Source organism: Somniosus microcephalus, chromosome 6, assembly GCF_052327205.1.
Source record: "Somniosus microcephalus isolate GS21.2 chromosome 6, FLI_Smic_1.0, whole genome shotgun sequence".
In the NCBI taxonomy this organism is placed as follows: Eukaryota; Metazoa; Chordata; class Chondrichthyes; order Squaliformes; family Somniosidae; genus Somniosus; species Somniosus microcephalus.
The window spans coordinates 66381547-66400792 of NC_140992.1; the positions used below are offsets into that span (position 1 = coordinate 66381547).

Sequence of the window (19246 nt, forward strand, 5' to 3'; positions counted from 1 at the left end):
AATATTTAGTTCGGGTGGTGGGTGAACAGTGGTTTCCCATTGGGAAACACTTTCAGTGATGCAGACGTGCACTTTAAGCATCTAATGGTGCGTCTTTGTCAACTGAAGTAGGAAACAAGCTTAATTAACAACAAAGTTATACAGTATGTGCAGTAGTGTTATTTCTCTATAATCCACTGTGATCTTACAGTCATTATGTTACAGATGTACTAGTTCAGTAATGAGTTCACCACCTTTCAGTTCCCGGGATGCTCTATTGATGTATTCGTGATTCCTACTGCAAAAAGATCAAATCTTGGGACAGCAGCTTATGAGACCAGGTCAGATTTAATTTCTGTTAAAAATAACAGTTGTATGCCTATGAAAATAATGACAAGACAGAAATGATTACAGAGAAAGTAAACTATTTTTGCACTTCAAGTGTCACTGGTTTTGATATTGCATTGGTTGCATGCAATCTTACCTGGGACCTCAAAGAACCTTAAGCTTTCAGTTAGCAAACTGCTTGACCCTCATTCTCATGTTTCATGGTTATATGACAGGAACAGGAGTAGGCCATTCAGGCTCTCGAGCCTGTTCCTCCATTCACTGAGATCATGGCTGGTCTGTATCCTATCTTCATCCACCTGCCTTGGCTCCATAACCCTTAATACACTTGGCTAGCAAAACATCTATCCATCTCAGGTTTAAAATTATTAATTGAGTTAGCATCTACTGCTTTTTGTGGGCGAGAGTTCCACAGTTCCACCACCTTTTGTGTGAAGAAGTGTTTCCTAACTTCTCTCCTGAATGGCCTGGCTCTGATTTTAAGGTTCTGTCCCCTTGTCCTAGACTGTCCCACCAGTGGGACAAGTTTCTCTCTTTACCTGCGTTGAAATCCATCTGCCACAGTTGTGCCCACTCACGATCCTTGCTTCGAATACAGCCACTTAATACCCAAACACCCATTCAGTATTTTCTATGTAACACTCAAGAGATATAAGATTGAAGATGTCCATTGCAAAATTAAAACAATCATTATAAACTTTAATAATTTTGTAAAATCTTCCCTCCTCTAGTCACATGGCATTAGAAATGTAGAAACGAATGAGGTGTGTGGTGTTTCTATGATGTTCCTGAAGGTACTTTCCACAAAATAAAGCAAAATACAAAGAACGCTTGGAGATATTGTTGAGAACTGTCGCTGGGAATAATCCAGAAAAGCATGAGTCATGTGAACCAAATGTTGAGATTATTATTACTTTATGGCCATGGCAACTGTTAATTCTCGGAACAGTTGCTTGGAAGTAAACAGTTCAGTACAGTTAATTGTTTAATCCATGCTCAAAGGTATTTAATTATAATTTTCTAGCAGAGGGAATAGGACAATAATCATCATTCATTTGGAACAGATTTGTTATTGTTTCATATAAATTGAATTTGTTTACGGATTGAGAATTGGAACCGTTTTCGAACCCAGTGTGTTGCCTTTGAAAACAAAATAGTCGTCCTCACTTTTCCTGAACCTATTGCATTGGATGAGGTGGATGTCTGTCATTGGATTGGCAATTCTGGCATTTTCTTCCTCATTGGTGAAGGGAAAATTCATGGTGAAGGGAAAATTCAAATAAGCGGGGAAACGTAACATTAGTTCTACGTTTGCTTTGTCCAATGAATTATGCCATAAATTGAGAAGCTCTAATGTGGAAGACTCGGGCGCGTGCAGTTGAACTAGTGACTGTCCTTTCAAGGATGGCGTGACGAACAGATCCAAGGATGGCCAGCACCCCAAAGGATTGAGTCTAACGATTATGGAAGATTGCTTATTGTGTCACAACCCCATGGGGTGGTGTGCCAAACAGATCAGGACTTATCCTGAGACCCACAGAGGCTTAAGAACAGAAGGCTACATCAGCTGGTACTGAGGTCCATGGTGGCTTCAAACATGTTTGTCAGAAACATAGACCAACCATAGCGGCTGATTGCGATCCATCCCAATGGTTTAGATGAAAATTAATCAGCTGCTCGTCAATTATGTTGTTACTGTAATTAACTAGCAGGGGACTATTCGCAAAGCCAATGCTTGCGAAAAGAGATTTCCAACAGTCATTGGGCCGGATACATTTAAATACCAATGCAACCTATCTTCCATGCTTTTGCCGTTAAGAAATTAATGGTACTAATTTTCTGTTAAGATTTTGGACCTCCTATTTAAATGACGCACGTCTCCTTTGTAATTTTATTTGATAGTCGTTTCTGAGCGTGTAGCCACCGTGTGAGCGTGTGTCAGTATTCATCAGTGCAACCTTGCTTCATAAACATTTTCACAAACAGAATTAAACAGCTAAGAAATCCAAGCTCAGTAGAACATTATTGCGGATTGAATTACATATTATGATCTTTTCTAATGTCAATTTGCAACTTTTTGGAAACAAGGCCTATTTGGAAATGATCATTTTAACGAACCTTTTTATTTGTAACATTAGCCAAGAACAATTGTCCGCGACAAAAACGACAGCAAGCCCAATGAAACACCTGAATTCTATATGGTAATTTTTTTGTTGGGTGAAGTGCTAAGCTCTGCTTGGTAACTACATCCGTGGTCCCTCTGGGGCGGTATCAGCGCCTTTCTTTTGCTCATTTCACTGTTTTAACCAATGGGGTTAAAGTTGGTGTCCCAGAAACCCATAAAAGCTGGGGACTGACTGACATTCGAGTTTTTTCTTATGTCCTGCAAATCCTGAAATGGATCCGCGAATTTATTTACGTTTTTTGGTGTGTTTAACCATTTCCGTGGCCGTCTCTGGGAAATCAACATGCAAACTGAAAGGAAAATTTAATTTAAATAGTTTTAAAATGCCAGGAGATGTGATAATTGGAGGGATGTTTCCTATTCATTACAGGGTCGTGTCCTCAAATGCATCGTCCAGCACATCGCCGCAATCTTCGGGCTGTGAGGGGTAAGAATTATATTCTCAATTCTAAGGACAGAATTGTCGGGTTATTGTTGAAACTCTGGTTAACTCCACAGTGAGCGCTTGTAAAATAATCATATTTTATAAGAAAATAAAAAATGGGGGCAGCTAAGAAAACAAAGAAGTTCGTTTCCTCTTAAGCTAGAATTTACTAGTCGTTTACAACTCTTACTTCAGACAATGGCAACAAAAAACTGTCCAATTAGGTTGTTTGCTTCATGAGATCTGGTGCATCTTTGCTGAATTGTTTGTTTCTGGGGCGCGATGTATGATTTCTGCTACAGGTATATAAAGCACAAGTCCAGTAGAATATGGAAAGCACCTGAATCCTTGCGACCTGAGACGGTTCCTGGTCCAGTTGTGATCTCAGGTGGACGGTATGGTACTGAGGGTTTTAATGGTGCCGCTGTTTTCAGTGTCATTATGTGAACGTTTACATTTGAGATAAATGTACTATTTATCACCAGCTGAAATAAGTAACCGATGTGGCAATGCTATGACACGCCATTCAAATCAAAAATCAAGTAAATGCATTTTAACACTAACTCATTTAAAGTTTCAACGAAAGCATACTTAAAATCAGAACAACACTTATACGGAACTTATGGATTTTATAATTGGCTGCAGTGGTACATGTCACTGTTGCAGAGCTCTGTCTAATCGAGGATTTAACAATGCTCTATTAAATATTTCCAGTCATGACCAGAAGGTAAAAACGTTCTTCATTTCTGCACACTCTCGCATCTTCCCCTCGTTTTCACTTGAGAGTTACAACTCAGCCAATCAGTGGCTGGAGCGATTGTGTCTCGAATCAGAAGCGTCCAAGTTCATCATGCGTCATCTGTGTAATAGCCAATCAGCGAGCTCTGCGTGTTACTGGTCTTCAGCTAATAGCTGGGAGGTGAAATTGGATTCCTCCCAAATGTTGAAGAGAAATTGCAGGTGTTCCAAGGTTGAGGAGAAAACACACAGAAAGCTCTGGCCCAGAAATTGGGCTACTTACTGCCACGAGTTACCGCCGCGACCCTGGCGAAAAATGGCGTCCACCGCTCTAACGCCCTTCTCTGGCGCTGGACTCGGCGACTGCCATTTTGGTGAGGGCCTTAGCGGTGGCGATAGCAGCACTGTCCCTAGAGATGCAAATATGGAGAGCGTGATGTCATGCCGACTTAACGTCATGCTCTGCGAACTTGGGCCTTAGCACTGAATTCAGTGCTGGGTCCTAAGCTCGCTCTGGAAAGCAAGCATGCAGCAGACTGACAGATGCTGTCAGCACTTCTTAAAGGAACACACATCTTTCAGGCAAGTTTGCATTTAAGATTTTGGACTGGATTTTTTATATTTTGTTGAAGCAGTGGCTTGGTATAATAAATACTAAATAAAAGTTTTTTAAGTGTGCAGGCAGTGCTGCTGGATGCTTGCAAGGCCACAGTTGGTAAAGGAAAGCCTCTGAGAAGACAGAAAATGCTGGAAATACTCAGCAGGTCAGGCAGCATCCGTGGAGAGAGAAACAGAGTTCATGTCTCCGGTCGAGCTGCTACCTGACCTGCTGAGTATTTCCAGCATAATCTGCTTTTATTTCAGATTTACAGCATTCACTTGCAGAAGGAAGAAGAAGATGCAGAAGAGGAGGAAGCAGAAGGAAGGATGCAACCCAGACAGCCCCTTTCTGGCCGGGATATCTGGGATGGAATCATCTGTCTGCGGTACCAGTGACCACAACCCCAATTTCCCGTTCAACATTAGTCCCACACCTTACCTTCCCTCTGTTACTGACCATCACAGCGTCCTCTTGGCCCCAATGCTGAAATAAACCACAAAGCAAACTATTCAATTCAACACTATACATCTATCCATCCAATATGACATCAAGAAATCAACTAATCATCCTTGTGCATTCACTTAGTGAATGTCTTGTGTGTGCCTTTGCCTATCCTACTGCTACCCCAGTGGCTGCAGCATGGCTGGTGGAAGGCTGCTGACTTTCAGTGGGGGACAATGCAGATGATTTTGCAGGATGCCTGAGGTGCTGGTAGCTGGGAGTGTCAAATTGAGTGAGGGTGTTCCTGCTTCTTCAATATCCTCTTCCTCTTCTTGGTCAGCCACTGGCTGGGCAGGCTGCATTTCTTGGGTGTGTGAAATGAGGAAGGCACAAGGGTGGAGTTGTGGTGAGGGGAGGGCGGGAAAGGAAGAGGTGCATGCGAGAAGGAGGATAACATTTGAGGATACCAGCACCTTGTATCTTTTCAGCCCTGCCACTGACCAAGGGCTCAGCCATGCCCCTGCCAAGAATGGCTAGCATCGTCTCCTCCAAGGGGTGAGGTTAGGTGAGGCTAGGAATGGTAGCTGTGACTTGTGTTTGGTACAGATTGTTGGTAGGTGAGTGATTGGTGGGGGTGGGGGTGGAGTTGTGCATTGAGAATTGTGTGAGGCTAGTGGTGTAGTTGTTAGGAGATGGGGTTTGAAGATACATTCACTGACCTTGATCACTGGTCTGAAGTCATGAAGCTTCTTTGGGCACTGGAGCCAGATTGTGGGGACGGCCTTGGTGATGTGGTCCCACATCGTTCTTTCTGGAGGGCCTCCTGGCCCCTGTGGGTAGAGGACCTCTCTTGGAGTGTTGACCCCCTGCACAAAGCTAGAGTGCTGCATACGAGACCCTGGGTGCCCCTTCCCTGGTTTGTTGAGCCATTTGTGTTAGTGCTGAAGCACTTTTCCTATTTTTTTTAAGGTGCAGAAGGCAATTCAGCTTTAAGAGCTGAAGACTGCCATTTGGGAATTCTTTATAATTTTTTTTCAGAAGGCAGTTGAGCTGTAAAGGCTAAAAACTGCTTATTTTTAAATGATTTTAAATTTTTCCTTTTAGAAGGCAGTTCCCCTTTAAGGGACCAGACTGCTTGCTAAAATGACAACCTTGCTTTAAGAGAATGCTGTTCTTGCTGCACTGACACAACAGTCATGCTACATTGGGCCTCCTGCCGGGACTAACAACACTAAAATGGCCTTACACAGTAGGTTTAGCACTGGATTAATGTTAATTAGCAACCAGCACCAATTTACCAGTCCTGCCAGCACCATCAATTTCAGCAGCCGTTAACTCCAACCGGCAGTCAGGCTTTTAGCGATTTCGAATTTCTAGGCCTCTGTCCTTTACAGTATACCATGCCTGTGCCTTTTTCATGTCGTTTCAGAAAATCGTGTTTTCTGCACTGTAGGGAGACTCAGGAAACTGACGTGGTTCTTCATTAGAGAAAAGAGGAGGCATAATCGATCCATAAAATAATGTGAGGAATATAAGCCCATCATTTAATTTCGATTGTAAAGAGTATTAACTCATAGTAGCTTTATACCCTATGGGGGAAAAATTCGGTTGCTTTGCGCCTCCCGTTAGCACCTTAAGAGGGCGCTAACGGGGCACAAATCAACTAGCGCCTGGGCGCGGCACCGCCAACGCCTCCCGTGAAATTCAGCGGGAGGTTAGCAGTGGCGGTAACCGTTAGCGCCACGCGGCATTGCGCCGCTGGCGATGACGTCATCGCCATGCGCAGCGCCCCACTTGCGTCCCAGCCGCGATCTTTGGGAGCGCCCCCTGACTTACCGGCGGATGCTATGTCCAACGGGGTTGGGGGGCCTACCTGCGGCCGGGGCGGTGCCGGGCGGTCACTTTTGTTGCTGGCCGCCTGCCAGCACTTGCCTCCGCTGCCGGCCCCAGCCTCCTGACCAGCGCCCCCGCGGAGTGCCAGCTGCGCTCCATGAGCCTGGCACTTCTCTTGAGTGCCGGGCTCTTTTGCTGGCACTCCGATCCCCAGTGACCTGGCTGGGCCCTGGGTCGCACTGCACAAGGCCCCTCCCCTTTAAGAAGGGGAGGAAGGCCTGCAATACCATAGTGCTGTGGCACATAACGCCGTGATATTCCCTCGCAGTGCCCCAAGAGGGAGGCGGGGTGCTTCTAGTAGCACCCCGCTTCCCTCTTGGGGCGCTACCACTCAATTTCAGCCGCGGGGGCGCTAATTCTTCCGGGTTAGCGCCCCGGCGAAGTTAGCGCCCCAAAGGGGCCGGGACTCAATTTTTCCCCCTAAGATTTATAGGATAATGCAGTGCACTGTCCCACAGAATGATTACATAGAATTTACAGCTTTGAAAGAGGCCATGCGACCCAACTGGTCCGTGCTGGTGTTAATGCTCCATGCAAGCTTCCTCCTATCCCACATCATCTAACCCTACCAGCATAACCTTTTGTTCCATCTCCCTCATGTGTTTATCTCGCTTCTCCTTAAATGCATCTATGCTATTCGCCTCAACTACTCCTTGTGGTAGCGAGTTCCACATTCTAACCACTGAGTAAATAAAAAAGTTTCTTCTGAATTCCCTATTTGATTTATTAGTGACTATGTTATATTTATGGTCCTCAGTTTTGGTATCCCCCACAAGTGGAAATATCTTCTCTACATCTACCCTATCAAACCCTTTCATAAAAGACCTCTATCAGGTTGCCCCTCAGCCTTCTCTTTTCTAGAAAAATGAGACCCAGCCTGTTCAATGGGATACAGATCCATACCTGCATCACTCAATGCAAATAGGTGTTCCATTTTCCCCAAGATAATGAACATTGGAAGAAAATATATTCCTGTACACCTCCTGGTAGTTAGCTCAAGAGCATGCCTAGGAGTAGATCATTTGTATGCTATCTTATCTAGAGAATGTGTGTGGCACATGGAGCCTTTTTTATATTCTTCCGTAGAATCATAAAATGACAGCACAGAAGAAGGCCATTCAAGCCTGTGTCAGTGCTAGCTCCTCAACTGGAACGATCTACACCAATCCCATTTCCATATTTCATGTCATATTCTTCTTTTAGTGGTAGATGATAGGCAGATTTTCTGATCCTGGTGATGAGGCAATTCAACTGAAGTGCTGCAACCTTTTCACTCATATAAATCAGGAATGACCAACCCTGTTGAGTCCTCCAAGATCAATCCTAATATAGTATTTGAAACAAGCTCAGTGCCTGGATTGGGGCTGGTGCTGGAGGCATTGCCAAAAGAGACTGGTGGAGGGAAATCTGGCAAGCCATTAGCTTTTAATGATTTAAAGCTAGATTTAAAGGAATGTGGCCATTTAGAGTTGAGTGACAGCATATGGGGATTACATAGAAACATAGAAGATAGGAGCAGGAGTAGGCCATTCGGCCCCTCGAGCCTGCTCTGCCATTCAATGCAATCATGGCTGATCATCCAAATTCAGTACCCTGTCCCTGCTTTCTCCCCATATCCCTTGATCCCCTTAGCCTTAAGAAATATATCTAACTCCTTCTTGAATATATTTAATGAATTGGCCTCAACTGTCTTCTGTGGTAGAGAATTCCACAGGTTCACCACTCTCTGGGTGAAGAAATTCCTCCTCATCTCAGTCCTAAATGGCTTTCCCCTTATCCTTAGACTGTGACCCCTGGTTCTGGACTTCCCCGCCATCGGGAACAGCCTTCCTGCATCTAGTCTGTCTAGTCCTGTTAGAATTGACTAGAATTGACAGTTACTAGCTTTTCCAAATGCTGTATAGGACAAAAGAAATGGCTGGCAAAAATTAGTGGATGGCAAAACAAATCTGGATGCAGGAACTGAACAAGACTGAGCAATTAATGGAGCAGCCCAGCATCCAGAACCCCTGCTTGATAATTGGTGAAACAGAGGGGCTGCTGCACGAGGTGCATGTGAGCAGGGTTGCCCATTTGCCATTCTAGAACACCCTGCCCAGAAGTCAGCAATGCAGCATGCCTGGCAAAAGGAAGCAGCCAGGGTCAGTGCTGAGTACAGGACCCACAGGACCTGGGAACAGATGCAGAAGGAAATGATACACCTTATAGAATCTGCCAAGGTAAGATTATTCAGTACAAAAGCAAAATACTGCGGATGCTGGAAATCGGAAATAAAAACAGAAAATGCTGGAAATACTCAGCAGGTCAGGCAGCATCTGTGGAGAGAGAAAGAGAGTTAACATTTCAGGTTGATGACCCTTCATCAGATAAGATTATTTAGTATACCACTTAACAGGTCTGAGTGTTGCAAATCAACCTGTTGCACATTTACTACTGGCCCATTCCTTACAGCTCTTTCATTATTGACCATGCTTTATCATACTTCAGCAAGGTACACATAAGCTGCAACTTACAATGGAAAGTATTGTGGCACATTGACATCTTCAAAGGGCCTCATACATAAAATAATTGTAAACTTAAATGCATGACCACTTACTGACACCCATGATGGGCTGCAAATTGGACATAAGTTTGCCCTTTAACCTTCTCTGCTCGAAGGAGAACAATCTCAGCTCCTCTAGTCTCTCCACATATCTGAAGTCCCTCATCCCTGGTATAATTCTGGTATGTTTGAAGGTGTATCTTGGAGCCAGCATTCTAGCATATGTTCTTTTTCTGTGATTGTAGGCCTGGAGGAGCATCCTGCCAGGATTGTCAGTGGCCTGGAATGACAGCACCTTGCATTTTTCTCACCAACGTTTGCAAGCACAGTTACACACACTCCAGAGGATAGTTAGTTAGCTTGAGGTGGTTGCATCAGATGATTCACCATTCACAGGTGAGGAGGACCAAGTGGTTGTGGCAGATGTGGAGCAGAAACCTATTGCCTGGATGGCCACATGACTGCCAACAGCCATTCCTCTACTTTGGGAAATGCAGCAGTTCAGTGACCTTGGGTAGGTGTGCCATGATGCTGTTGCTATTCAGTGGGAAAGGAGTTGAACATGTTGGCAACATTGGCTAATGCACCAATCATACATTTGATACATGTGTGGGCATCGCATTAGCTAATGCTCCAGATTCTTATGCTAGCCTGGAAGGAGGCAGAGACAGAAGAGTTGAGGGTGGTAATAACTTTGGCCGTCACTGGCAGTGATGTCTCTGTAGTGCGGGTTCGTTACAGGTAATGACACAGATGGATCTGTGCTGATCTGAAGCTTGTAGAGTTAGTTCTCCTTAGTCATTGTCTGGTAAGTGTCTGTAATTATGGTTTATGACAGCCTGGCTTTGGTGTCATCTGATCTTCTAGCTATGCCTCCTATGTCTAGCTATGTCTTGTAACATTTCAACCATGAAATATTGGTGACCGTCAGAATACTCTGTAGCTTGCACTCCCTGAGCATCAATGAAAACCTTTCAGCTCTCTGAAGTCTTGTAAATGCTTTAAGTCCTACTCTCTGGAACTCCCTCCCTAAACCTCTCCACCTCTCGTCTTTCTCCGCCTTTTAAAAACCTTCTCAAAACTCACCTTTTTCACCATGATTTTGGTCACTCCAGCTAAAATCTCCCTCCATGGGTAAGCATCCATTTCATTATCTATTAATTTTTTCTTCCCTCCTCAGTGAACACTGCGCACACTGGACCTTCCCGATGTCGGGTCTGCCAACTTCTGAGCAGACCTGACCAGCAGCGGTGGGGGAGGCAATTAAAATCATAGTGGCTTGTTTGCAGCCACATAACAATGCTTTTTCCCCCAGGTTGCCCACCAGTTTCCCACTGTACCTAGACCTCGTCTATGAAGCTGAGGTGGGAGGTCAGTGGCCATTGAATCAGCTGATGAGTTGACAACTTCAAATGTCAAGTCAAAGCTCCCAGCTGATTGAGAAATGTTCCCTTAACCATGAGCTTCCCTAAATTGCATTTCCACTACAGATTCAGAATGCTGCAAGTCTTTACACAAGTCTCCATCCAGTCTGACCTCATTACCTCTCCCACCATTGGCAGATCGCTTCGGTCCTCTCTACTTCACCTGTCATCTATTCCATCAGCATGGGTGCCCTTGACACTCTCTCACCTTGGTCCTCAGAATCCCACCATGATCAGCCCCAACACCAGCATCAACAGGCAACACCAACCTTTTCCGCAATAACCTGATGATGCACAGGACAGAGGGCATCAGCACCCAACCACATTTCTGCCCAGAAGGCCAGGGATGGCCTCACCATGGCCAGATTTACTTCACTTGATGCTGTACACCCTGGCTGCCACATGATGCGCCAGGTTGGCACTACCTCACACCAACAACATAAAGCATCCCTACAATGCCCAATCCATTCCTTTCACACTTTCACCATTCACTGCAACTCACTAAGTCACTTTCAAAGGTGCACACAAATCTGTCCAAGAATGCAAAGTGTTGAAAATAAAAATTTCAATGTTTGACAGCACATTAACAGAAACTTTACATAAACATTGCATAAAACATCCAAGTGGCATCACCAGACCAGCTTTCTCTAATTGGCCGGGAAACGCGCTGGGTGGGAAATTCATTTCAGAGGCCAGGATGGAGCCAGCAGCGGGGTCGGGATGTGCCATGGACCCACCAAGGTTTGTAAAATCGTGGCCATTGTTTTAGTGATGGGCAATAAATGCAGTCTTGCTGCATTAATAAATGATGCCTGAGCTCATCTGCTGCTGAAACCCCCAATCATGCCTTGGTTACCTCTTGATTATTCTAACATACTCCTGGCCAGCCTCCCATCTTTCACCCTCCGTAAACTTGAAGTCATCCAATACTCTGCTGCCCGTGTCCTAGCTCACATCAAGTCTCGTTCGCCCATCACCCCCATGCTCGCTGACCTACATTAGCTCCCAGTTAAGCAATGTCTCGATTTTAAAATTTTCATTGTGATTTTCAAATCCCTCCATGGCCTCGCCCCTCCCCATCTCTGCAACCTCCTCCAGCCCTACAACTCTCCATCATATCTGCGTTCCTCCAATTCTGGCCTCTTGCTCATCCCAGATTTTAATTGCTCCACCATTGACGGCTGTGCCTTCAGCTGCCAAGACCCTAAGCTCTGGAATTTCTTCCCAAAACCTCTCCGCCTCTCTACCTCTCTTTCCTTCTTTAAGACGCTCCATAAAACCTACCTCTGACCATCTGCCCATAAATCTCCTTATGTGGCTTGGTGTCAAATGTTGTTTTATAAGGCTCCTGTGAAGTGCCTTGGGATATTTTACTATTTAAAGGTGCTATATAAATACAAGATGTTGTTGTTGTATTTTTTATATTCTTCTAATCACCACTGGCAGAGTTCATATATAGCTTTGATGACTTTAATTTCTCTGCTTATTATATGTTTTTTTAAATGTGAGATGGACTTTTCTCATAACCTCTCATTGATTTGCTGAACAGATTCAATTTCAGAGCTTTCCGCTGGGCCAGAACAATGATCCATGCAATTAACGAAATCAACCAGGATGATTCAATTCTACCGAATATACACCTGGGATACACAATCTATGACTCTTGTTTTACCATTTCCAAAGCTGTTGAAGGAACATTGACTTACCTGACTGGACAGGATGAAGCTGTACCCAACTACCGGTGTGGTTCTGGAGCTCCTTTGGCAGCACTGATTGGAGCTGGTGGATCAGCTCTCTCTATTGCAACGGCCAGAATTCTGGGGCTGTACTACTTTCCTCAGGTAACAAAATGTGAAATGCCATAGTGATAACACCTAGGCCTAGAAATTGAGTTTTGGCTTAGCCAGGGCTTTAGCGCCGGAAGTTAGTGCCGGCGCTAAGTCCCCCTGCGCGCGCCAAAAATTCAGTAGCACCGCGCCCAAACGGCTGCCGGCGCTACTGAAGGGTCTTTGCGGCGGTAAATCGGCGCTAACTGCCGTTTCGCGCCGCAATTCCGGCGCTGCGGCACCCGATGCGGTGCGGCAGGCTCGGGAAGTGCAGGCCTCCTCCTTCCCTTAAGGAGGAGCTGCCTGCACCCGATCGCGGCCCGCGAAAATCTTTTAAAAAATGAGCCCGGCACCTCGGACAAGTGCCGGGCTTGCTTCTGTTCCGGGGGGGGGGGGGGGGGGAAGTCCGGGGAGGGAGCTGCGGCCAGGCGGCCGGCGGGAAAGCGGCCGGCCGCCGCGGGGCCTTTAATGCGCCGGCGCAAAGACTCGTAAGACTCTGTTGCCAGAGTCTTAGTTGCGGCTGTCACGGGCGAGGCGGCCGCAACTGAATTTCGGCGCTGGGGCCCGTCGGCATGGCAACCGGGACGCTGCGCACACCGATGACGTCATCGGTGCCGGCGCAGCGCTACCGGTCTACCGCGGCGTAAGGGCCCCAGGCAATTTCGGCGCCGGCGCCAAATGCAGCGCTAGGCCCTCTAGCGCCGCAAAATCGGCGCTAAGGGCACTCAATTTCTAGGCCCTAATCTTTCATTAGCACTTCATTAACAATGTGAACACTAATTTGGGGGATGTTGAATTAATGTGACAAATGATCCATCCAAGGGTATTTATGTTTGTAAAGTCTTTCATATTTTAAAGTTTTAACATACTAAATAGTGAAATTGAGTGAAACAATTTACTTAATAATATTTTTGAAATGTTACACATCTAATTTGAGGTCACCTTATGTACAAACTTGAGTGAACAGTATTCCGAGCTCTCAAATTCGGTCAGTTCAAGCAGATTGATCTATAATTGTGCTTTTCAGGTTCAGATAATTTTCATTGAAATATCCAAAGTTGTGCATCTTTGGCTAGAAATTCACTATTCTTTCTGAAGAAACTGTTGAAAACATTCTAAACTCTTAATACACATGGTATAATAAGTTATACAAAAGGTCAGTTGAAACCATTATAATCCCATATGATTTAGCAGCTCTCATCTTTGGAGCTGAGGTAGAGGTGGTTGATGGGGTACACTCATGTCTGTGGGGAGTCCAACATGTTTGCTGAGGTGCGCATCCTGCTTGATTCACTCACTTATCATGTATGGCGGGATGCTCATCTCAGCTGGTGGGTTGTTCATCATTTTCCCTGGGACCTGACCAAGACGTGCACGATCAGCCATTCTTTACTGCCCATGTATAGCTTTTTGCTGAGACTAGAATTTTAAATTGTGCCTCTTAGCTAGCAATAGCGCTAGAACTGTTGCTGCTGATGCACAACTTTCACTATTTTCTTCATATTTAAAATAAGAATTGTCTCTAGTTGGAGGATAAAATAACAACCTGTGGAGAATGAGAAAGAAAATGAGATGTTACCACGCAAACTTTTGGATTCTGGAAAGGCACAGTTAATATTACTTTTTTTTTACAAAATTCAAACCAAGCAAGTGAAATGTAAAATACAGGATACACAGCTTCCAGTGGTGGGTTACATTATTTCAGTGATTCCAACAGAATGACCAATAAATGCCAGTAAGATTCATGAGTGTGTGCTGTTTCTAGCTCACACCCTTTTATTCAAGTTTCAATGTGTTCACCAGTTAAATGTTTATAACTCTGTATTTACAACTTTGTTATAAATTTGTTAGTGATGCAAGATTATATGAGTGTTAGTTTTTTTGTACAATTTATTGTATTGTTCAGCTAATCCAGCTAATTATAAATTAAACCCTGATTAATTAAATGATATGCAGGTAAGAAGCCAAAAGGCCTTACCTCCCGAATGAATAAGTCAGGTTTCTGCCCAATCTGGCCAACTCATTTCTGATTCTGTTATATTTTTATTTTCTGCTAGCTTGTTATGTCTGAAAGAATGATTACCATCAGTATCATGTTATTGGAGGAATGTCTGGTCCAGCTGTACAGTATGAGCTGGCAAGATTTTAAAAACTCGAAAGAAAGAAATGGTCTCTTCGTCCTCTCCCTGCACCCTAAGTTTCTCAAAATGTCATTTGAAAGCTCAGGGACCATTTAAAAAAAAAAAAATCACTGGAGGAATTAAATTGTCATGTTAAGAAAAACTTCAATTGCTTCACATTGGAAATTAGAGGCAAGTGCCACTTACAAGCTTCTCTCTGGCATAAAGTAATGGGAGTGTTCTGCTCCTTTATGCCAATATTGGAAAATAGCAAGACCACACAAAAATGAGGTAATAAAATTAGCCCCTCAAAAATATTCTGTAAGGAAGTCAGACTGTGTTTGGGATTGAAACACCTGTCAATACTTGGACCGTGAAAATTCGACATGGCAAAGATTCTTAGTTGTGCTTGAAACCCTGTTCATATAACAACTGTAGATTATTTAAAATGTATTGTATTTGTGTTGCAAAACCAAATAACATTTAAAATAGGTGCAGAAAACTAAAGCACTCTTCCTTTAGAATGGGCAGTTGCAAAGAGTATTGTACAATAGAGGTCACTGTTGCTTTAGGAATATTCTGAGAAATTATATTGAATTATTACTGTATGTATTGGAGACTTCAGTACACTATGAGGATTACAGAGAGTGCTAACGGCAGTGACTAGTCTTAAATTTACTGTGTCCAAAGGTTTCCCCTCCTCTTACATAGCTATTGTACTCTGTTGCCACTTGTTCAATCACCCTGCTCTATGTATAATTTCTTGGTTAATCGACAGGCCTATGACAATGATATGCACAATGGGCTGAGGTAACTCAGTTCTGAGCACCTACCCATGACACTCTGACTAAGATCTGGAGCTCATATCACATGAAATGGAGGATGTAAGATCATGTTTAATGTTCTGTAGCACACGATGATGGTCCCTCTGGATATTTGCTGCATTTTTTTTTTTAAAAGGCTGTCTGAACCTGAAATATGCAGAATTTCCAAATTAATGCAAAATGTCCAATTCAGTTGGGTTTGGAACTTAATTTGTACTTGTTCTTTAATAAAAGTAAGCGTTTCCAACCCAAAATTCGAAGGTGGGGTACATACACCTTATTCATAAACATATATTTTAAAAATAAAATCATACTGATCAATTCCTGTTTTTACCTCACCCCTTTTTGTAATAAATGAACAGCATTGTGCCTGGCATTGACTACCTTATTGAATAGGAATATGATAATAAATAATGGCAGTATGATGTCCAGGACAGAAAATGCCAGAAACTATGTTCTGATGGCAGAATGTAAAAAATACAACTGGAGTGGTACAGTACATTGTTTTGCTAACATGTTGTGCGGTGGAGTGAGAACATGGATTTCTGCCACTGATTCTCCACGCACGCAGTCACCTATTGGCTATGTTATTAAGGAAGCACTGAACCGGGTGAAATCAGTGGGTGAGTCAATGGGTTGCTCCAGAAGTCTAGATCAAGAGCCATGTAGGCAGAGGCTTGGGAACATTAGCATAGTGCACAACACATCCATGTCTTCAGTTGGGGTATAATCCATGGAAGGTTAGAATCACAGAATCGTAGAATGGTTACAGCACAGAAGGAAGCCATTCAGCCCGTTGAGCCCGTACTGGTTCTCTGCAAGAGTACTGATGTGCCTCAATAATTCCGAGACTCGAAGGTAGCAGAACAAAACAAGGCTTTTATTAACTTAGAACGAAACACGTAAGCGAGAGAGATGTCGTCCTTCTGGAGATTGGGGCTAGACTGAAGCTAGCTTACAAACGGGGCCAGGTATGGGCGGAGCCCTACACACAGCACATTCCAGTATACAATACAGCACATTCCAGTACACAATACAATGAGGTCTGGGGGAAGGGAAATGACACTGAAACCGATCTCAGTCACAGGCAGTGATGAATGGAAATATTTCATCACAAGTACATCAGCTAGTCCCACTCCCCTGCCCTTTCCCTGTAGCCCTGCAAATCTTTTTCCTTCAGGTACTTATCCAATTCCCTTTTGAAAGCCACAATTGAATCTACCTCCGCCACTCTTTCAGGCAGTGAATTCCAGACCCTAATCACTCACTGCATAAAAGAGTTTTTCCTCATGTCGCCATTTGTTCTTCTGCCAATCACCTTAAATCTGTGTCCTGTGGTTCTCGACCCTTCCGCCAATGGGAACAGTTTCTCTCTATCTACTCTCGCTAGATCCCTCGTGATTTTGAACACCTATTAAATCTCCTCTCAACCTTTTCTCCTCTAAGGAGAACAACCCTAGCTTCTCCAATCTATCCATGTAACTGAAGTCACTCATCCCTGGATCCATTCTCGTAAATCTTTTCTGCACCCTCTCTAAGCCCTTCCTAAAGTGCGGTGCCCAGAATTGGACACAATACTCCAGTTGAGGCCGAACCAGTGTTTTATAAAGGTTCATCAGAACATCCTTGCTTTTGTACTTGATGCCTCTATTTATGAAGCCCAGGATCCCGTAAGCTTTTTTAACCACTTTCTCAACTTGCCCTGCTACTTTCAACGATTTGTGCATATATAGCCCCAGGTCTCTCTGTTCATGCACCCGCTTTAGGATTGTACCCTTTAGTTTATATTTCCTCTCCTTGTTCTTCCTACCAAAATGTATCACTTTGCACTTTAAATTTCATCTGCCACGTGTCCACCCATTTCACCAGCCTGTCTATGTCTTCTTGCAGTCTATCACTATCCTCCTCACTGTTCACTATACTTCCAAGTTTTGTGTCATCTGCAAATTTTGAAATTGCCCTGTACTCCCCAGTCCAAGTCATTAATATATATCAAGAAAAGCAGTGGTCCTAGTACCGACCCCTGGGGAACACCACTGTATTCCTTCCTCCAATCCGAAAAACAACCGTCCACCACTACACTGTTTCCTGTCACTTGGCCAATTTCGTATCCACACTGCCACTGTCCCTTTTATTCCATGGGCTTATTATGTGGCACTTTATCATTTCTAAAGGCTTCCCCACTACCGAAGTTAAACTGACTGGCCTATAGTTGCTGGGTTTATCCTTGCACCCTTTTTTGAACAAGGATGTAACATTTGCAATTCTCCAGTCCTCTGGCACCAGCCCCGTATCCAAGGAGGATTGGAAGATTATGGCCAGTACCTCCACAATTTCCACCTTTGCTTCCCTCAGCATCCTAGGATGCATCCCATCCGGTCCTGGTGACTTATCTGCTTTAAGTACAACCAGCCTTTTTAGTACCTCCTCTATCAATTTTTATCCCATCCAGTATCTCAACTTCCTCCTCTTTTACTATGACTTTGGCAGCATCTTCTTCCTTGGTAAAGACAGGTGCAAAGTACTCATTTAGTATCTCAGCCATACCCTCTTCCTCCATGCGTAGGTCTCCATTTTGGCCCCTAATGGCCCCAGTCCTCTTCTTACTATTTATATGCCTATAGAAGACTTTTGGATTCCCTTTTATGTTAGCTGCCAATCTATTCTCCTACTCTCTCTTTGCCCCTCTTATTTCCTTTTTCACTTCCCCTCTGAATTTTCTATATTCAGCCTGGTTCTCACTTGTATTCTCAACCTGACATCTGTCATGCACCCCCTTTTTCTGCTTCATCTTACTCTCTATCTCTTTTGTCATCCAAGGAGCTCTGGCTTTGGTTGCCCTACCTTTCCCCCTTGTGGGAATATACCTCGACTGTACCCAAACCACCTCCTCTTTAAAGGCAGCCCATTATTGAATTACAGTTTTGCCTGCCAATCTTTGATTCCAACTTACCTGGGCCAGATCCATTCTCAACCCACTGAAATTGGCTTTCCTCCAGTTAAGTATTTTTACTCTAGATTGCTCCCTGTCCTTTTCCATAGGTAGTCTAATCCTTAGGACACTGTGATCACTGTTCCCCTACTGACACTTGCTCTACTTGATCCACCTCATTCCCCAGAACCAGATCCAGCAGTGCCTCCTTCCTCATTGGGCCAGAAACATACTGATCAAGAATGTTCTCCTGAACACACTTCAGAAATTCTTCCCCCTTTTTGCCCTTTACACTATTACTATCCCAGTCTATATTAGGATAGTTGAAGTCCCCCATTATTGCTACTCTATATAGTTCTTGCACCTCTAATTTCCCTGCAAATTTGCTCCTCCATATCTTTCCCACTAGTTGGCGGCCTATAGAATACACCTAGTAGTGTAATGGCACCTCTATTGTTTCTCAACTCTAGCCATATAGATTCTGTCCTTGGCCCCTCCAGGACATCCTCTCTCTCCAAAACTGTAATATTCTCCTTAATCAATACTCCCACCCCACCTCCTTTCTTTCCTTCCCTATCTTTCCTGAACATCTGATATCCAGAAATATTTAGTACCCAATCCTGTCCTTTTTTGAGCCAGATCTCAGTTATCGCCACAACACCATATTCCCATGTGTCTGTTTGCGCCTGCAGGTCACCAACCTTATATACCACGCTTCGTGCATTCACATACATACACTGTAAACCTATCTTAGACCTTCTTGTATTCTCTCAGTCTGACCCCACCTAATACCGTACTATTTCTTATTCTAGTGCTATCTATCTCTCCCAATCCTTTGTGAACCTTGTTTCTCCTTTCTAATGCTACATCCTGGTGTCCATCCCCGTGTCAAATTAGTTTAAATCCTCCCCAGCGAGGACATTGGTCCCAGCTCTGTTAAGGTGCAACCATCCGGCCTGTGCAGATCCT

General features: G+C 44.1%; 1 protein-coding gene across 1 annotated transcript in view; it reads left to right on the top strand.

The window, feature by feature from the left end:
* Nucleotides 1-1660: 1660 nt before the first annotated feature.
* The window catches only part of vmn2r1 (vomeronasal 2, receptor 1), a 35322-nt gene continuing 17736 nt past the window's right edge, over nt 1661-19246 (top strand). The window contains exons 1-2 of the mRNA XM_085990332.1: nt 1661-2939; nt 12125-12416. Coding sequence (XP_085846458.1) covers nt 2725-2939; nt 12125-12416 — 507 coding nt within the window. The 5' untranslated portion in view covers nt 1661-2724. The remainder of the gene's footprint in view (nt 2940-12124; nt 12417-19246) is intronic.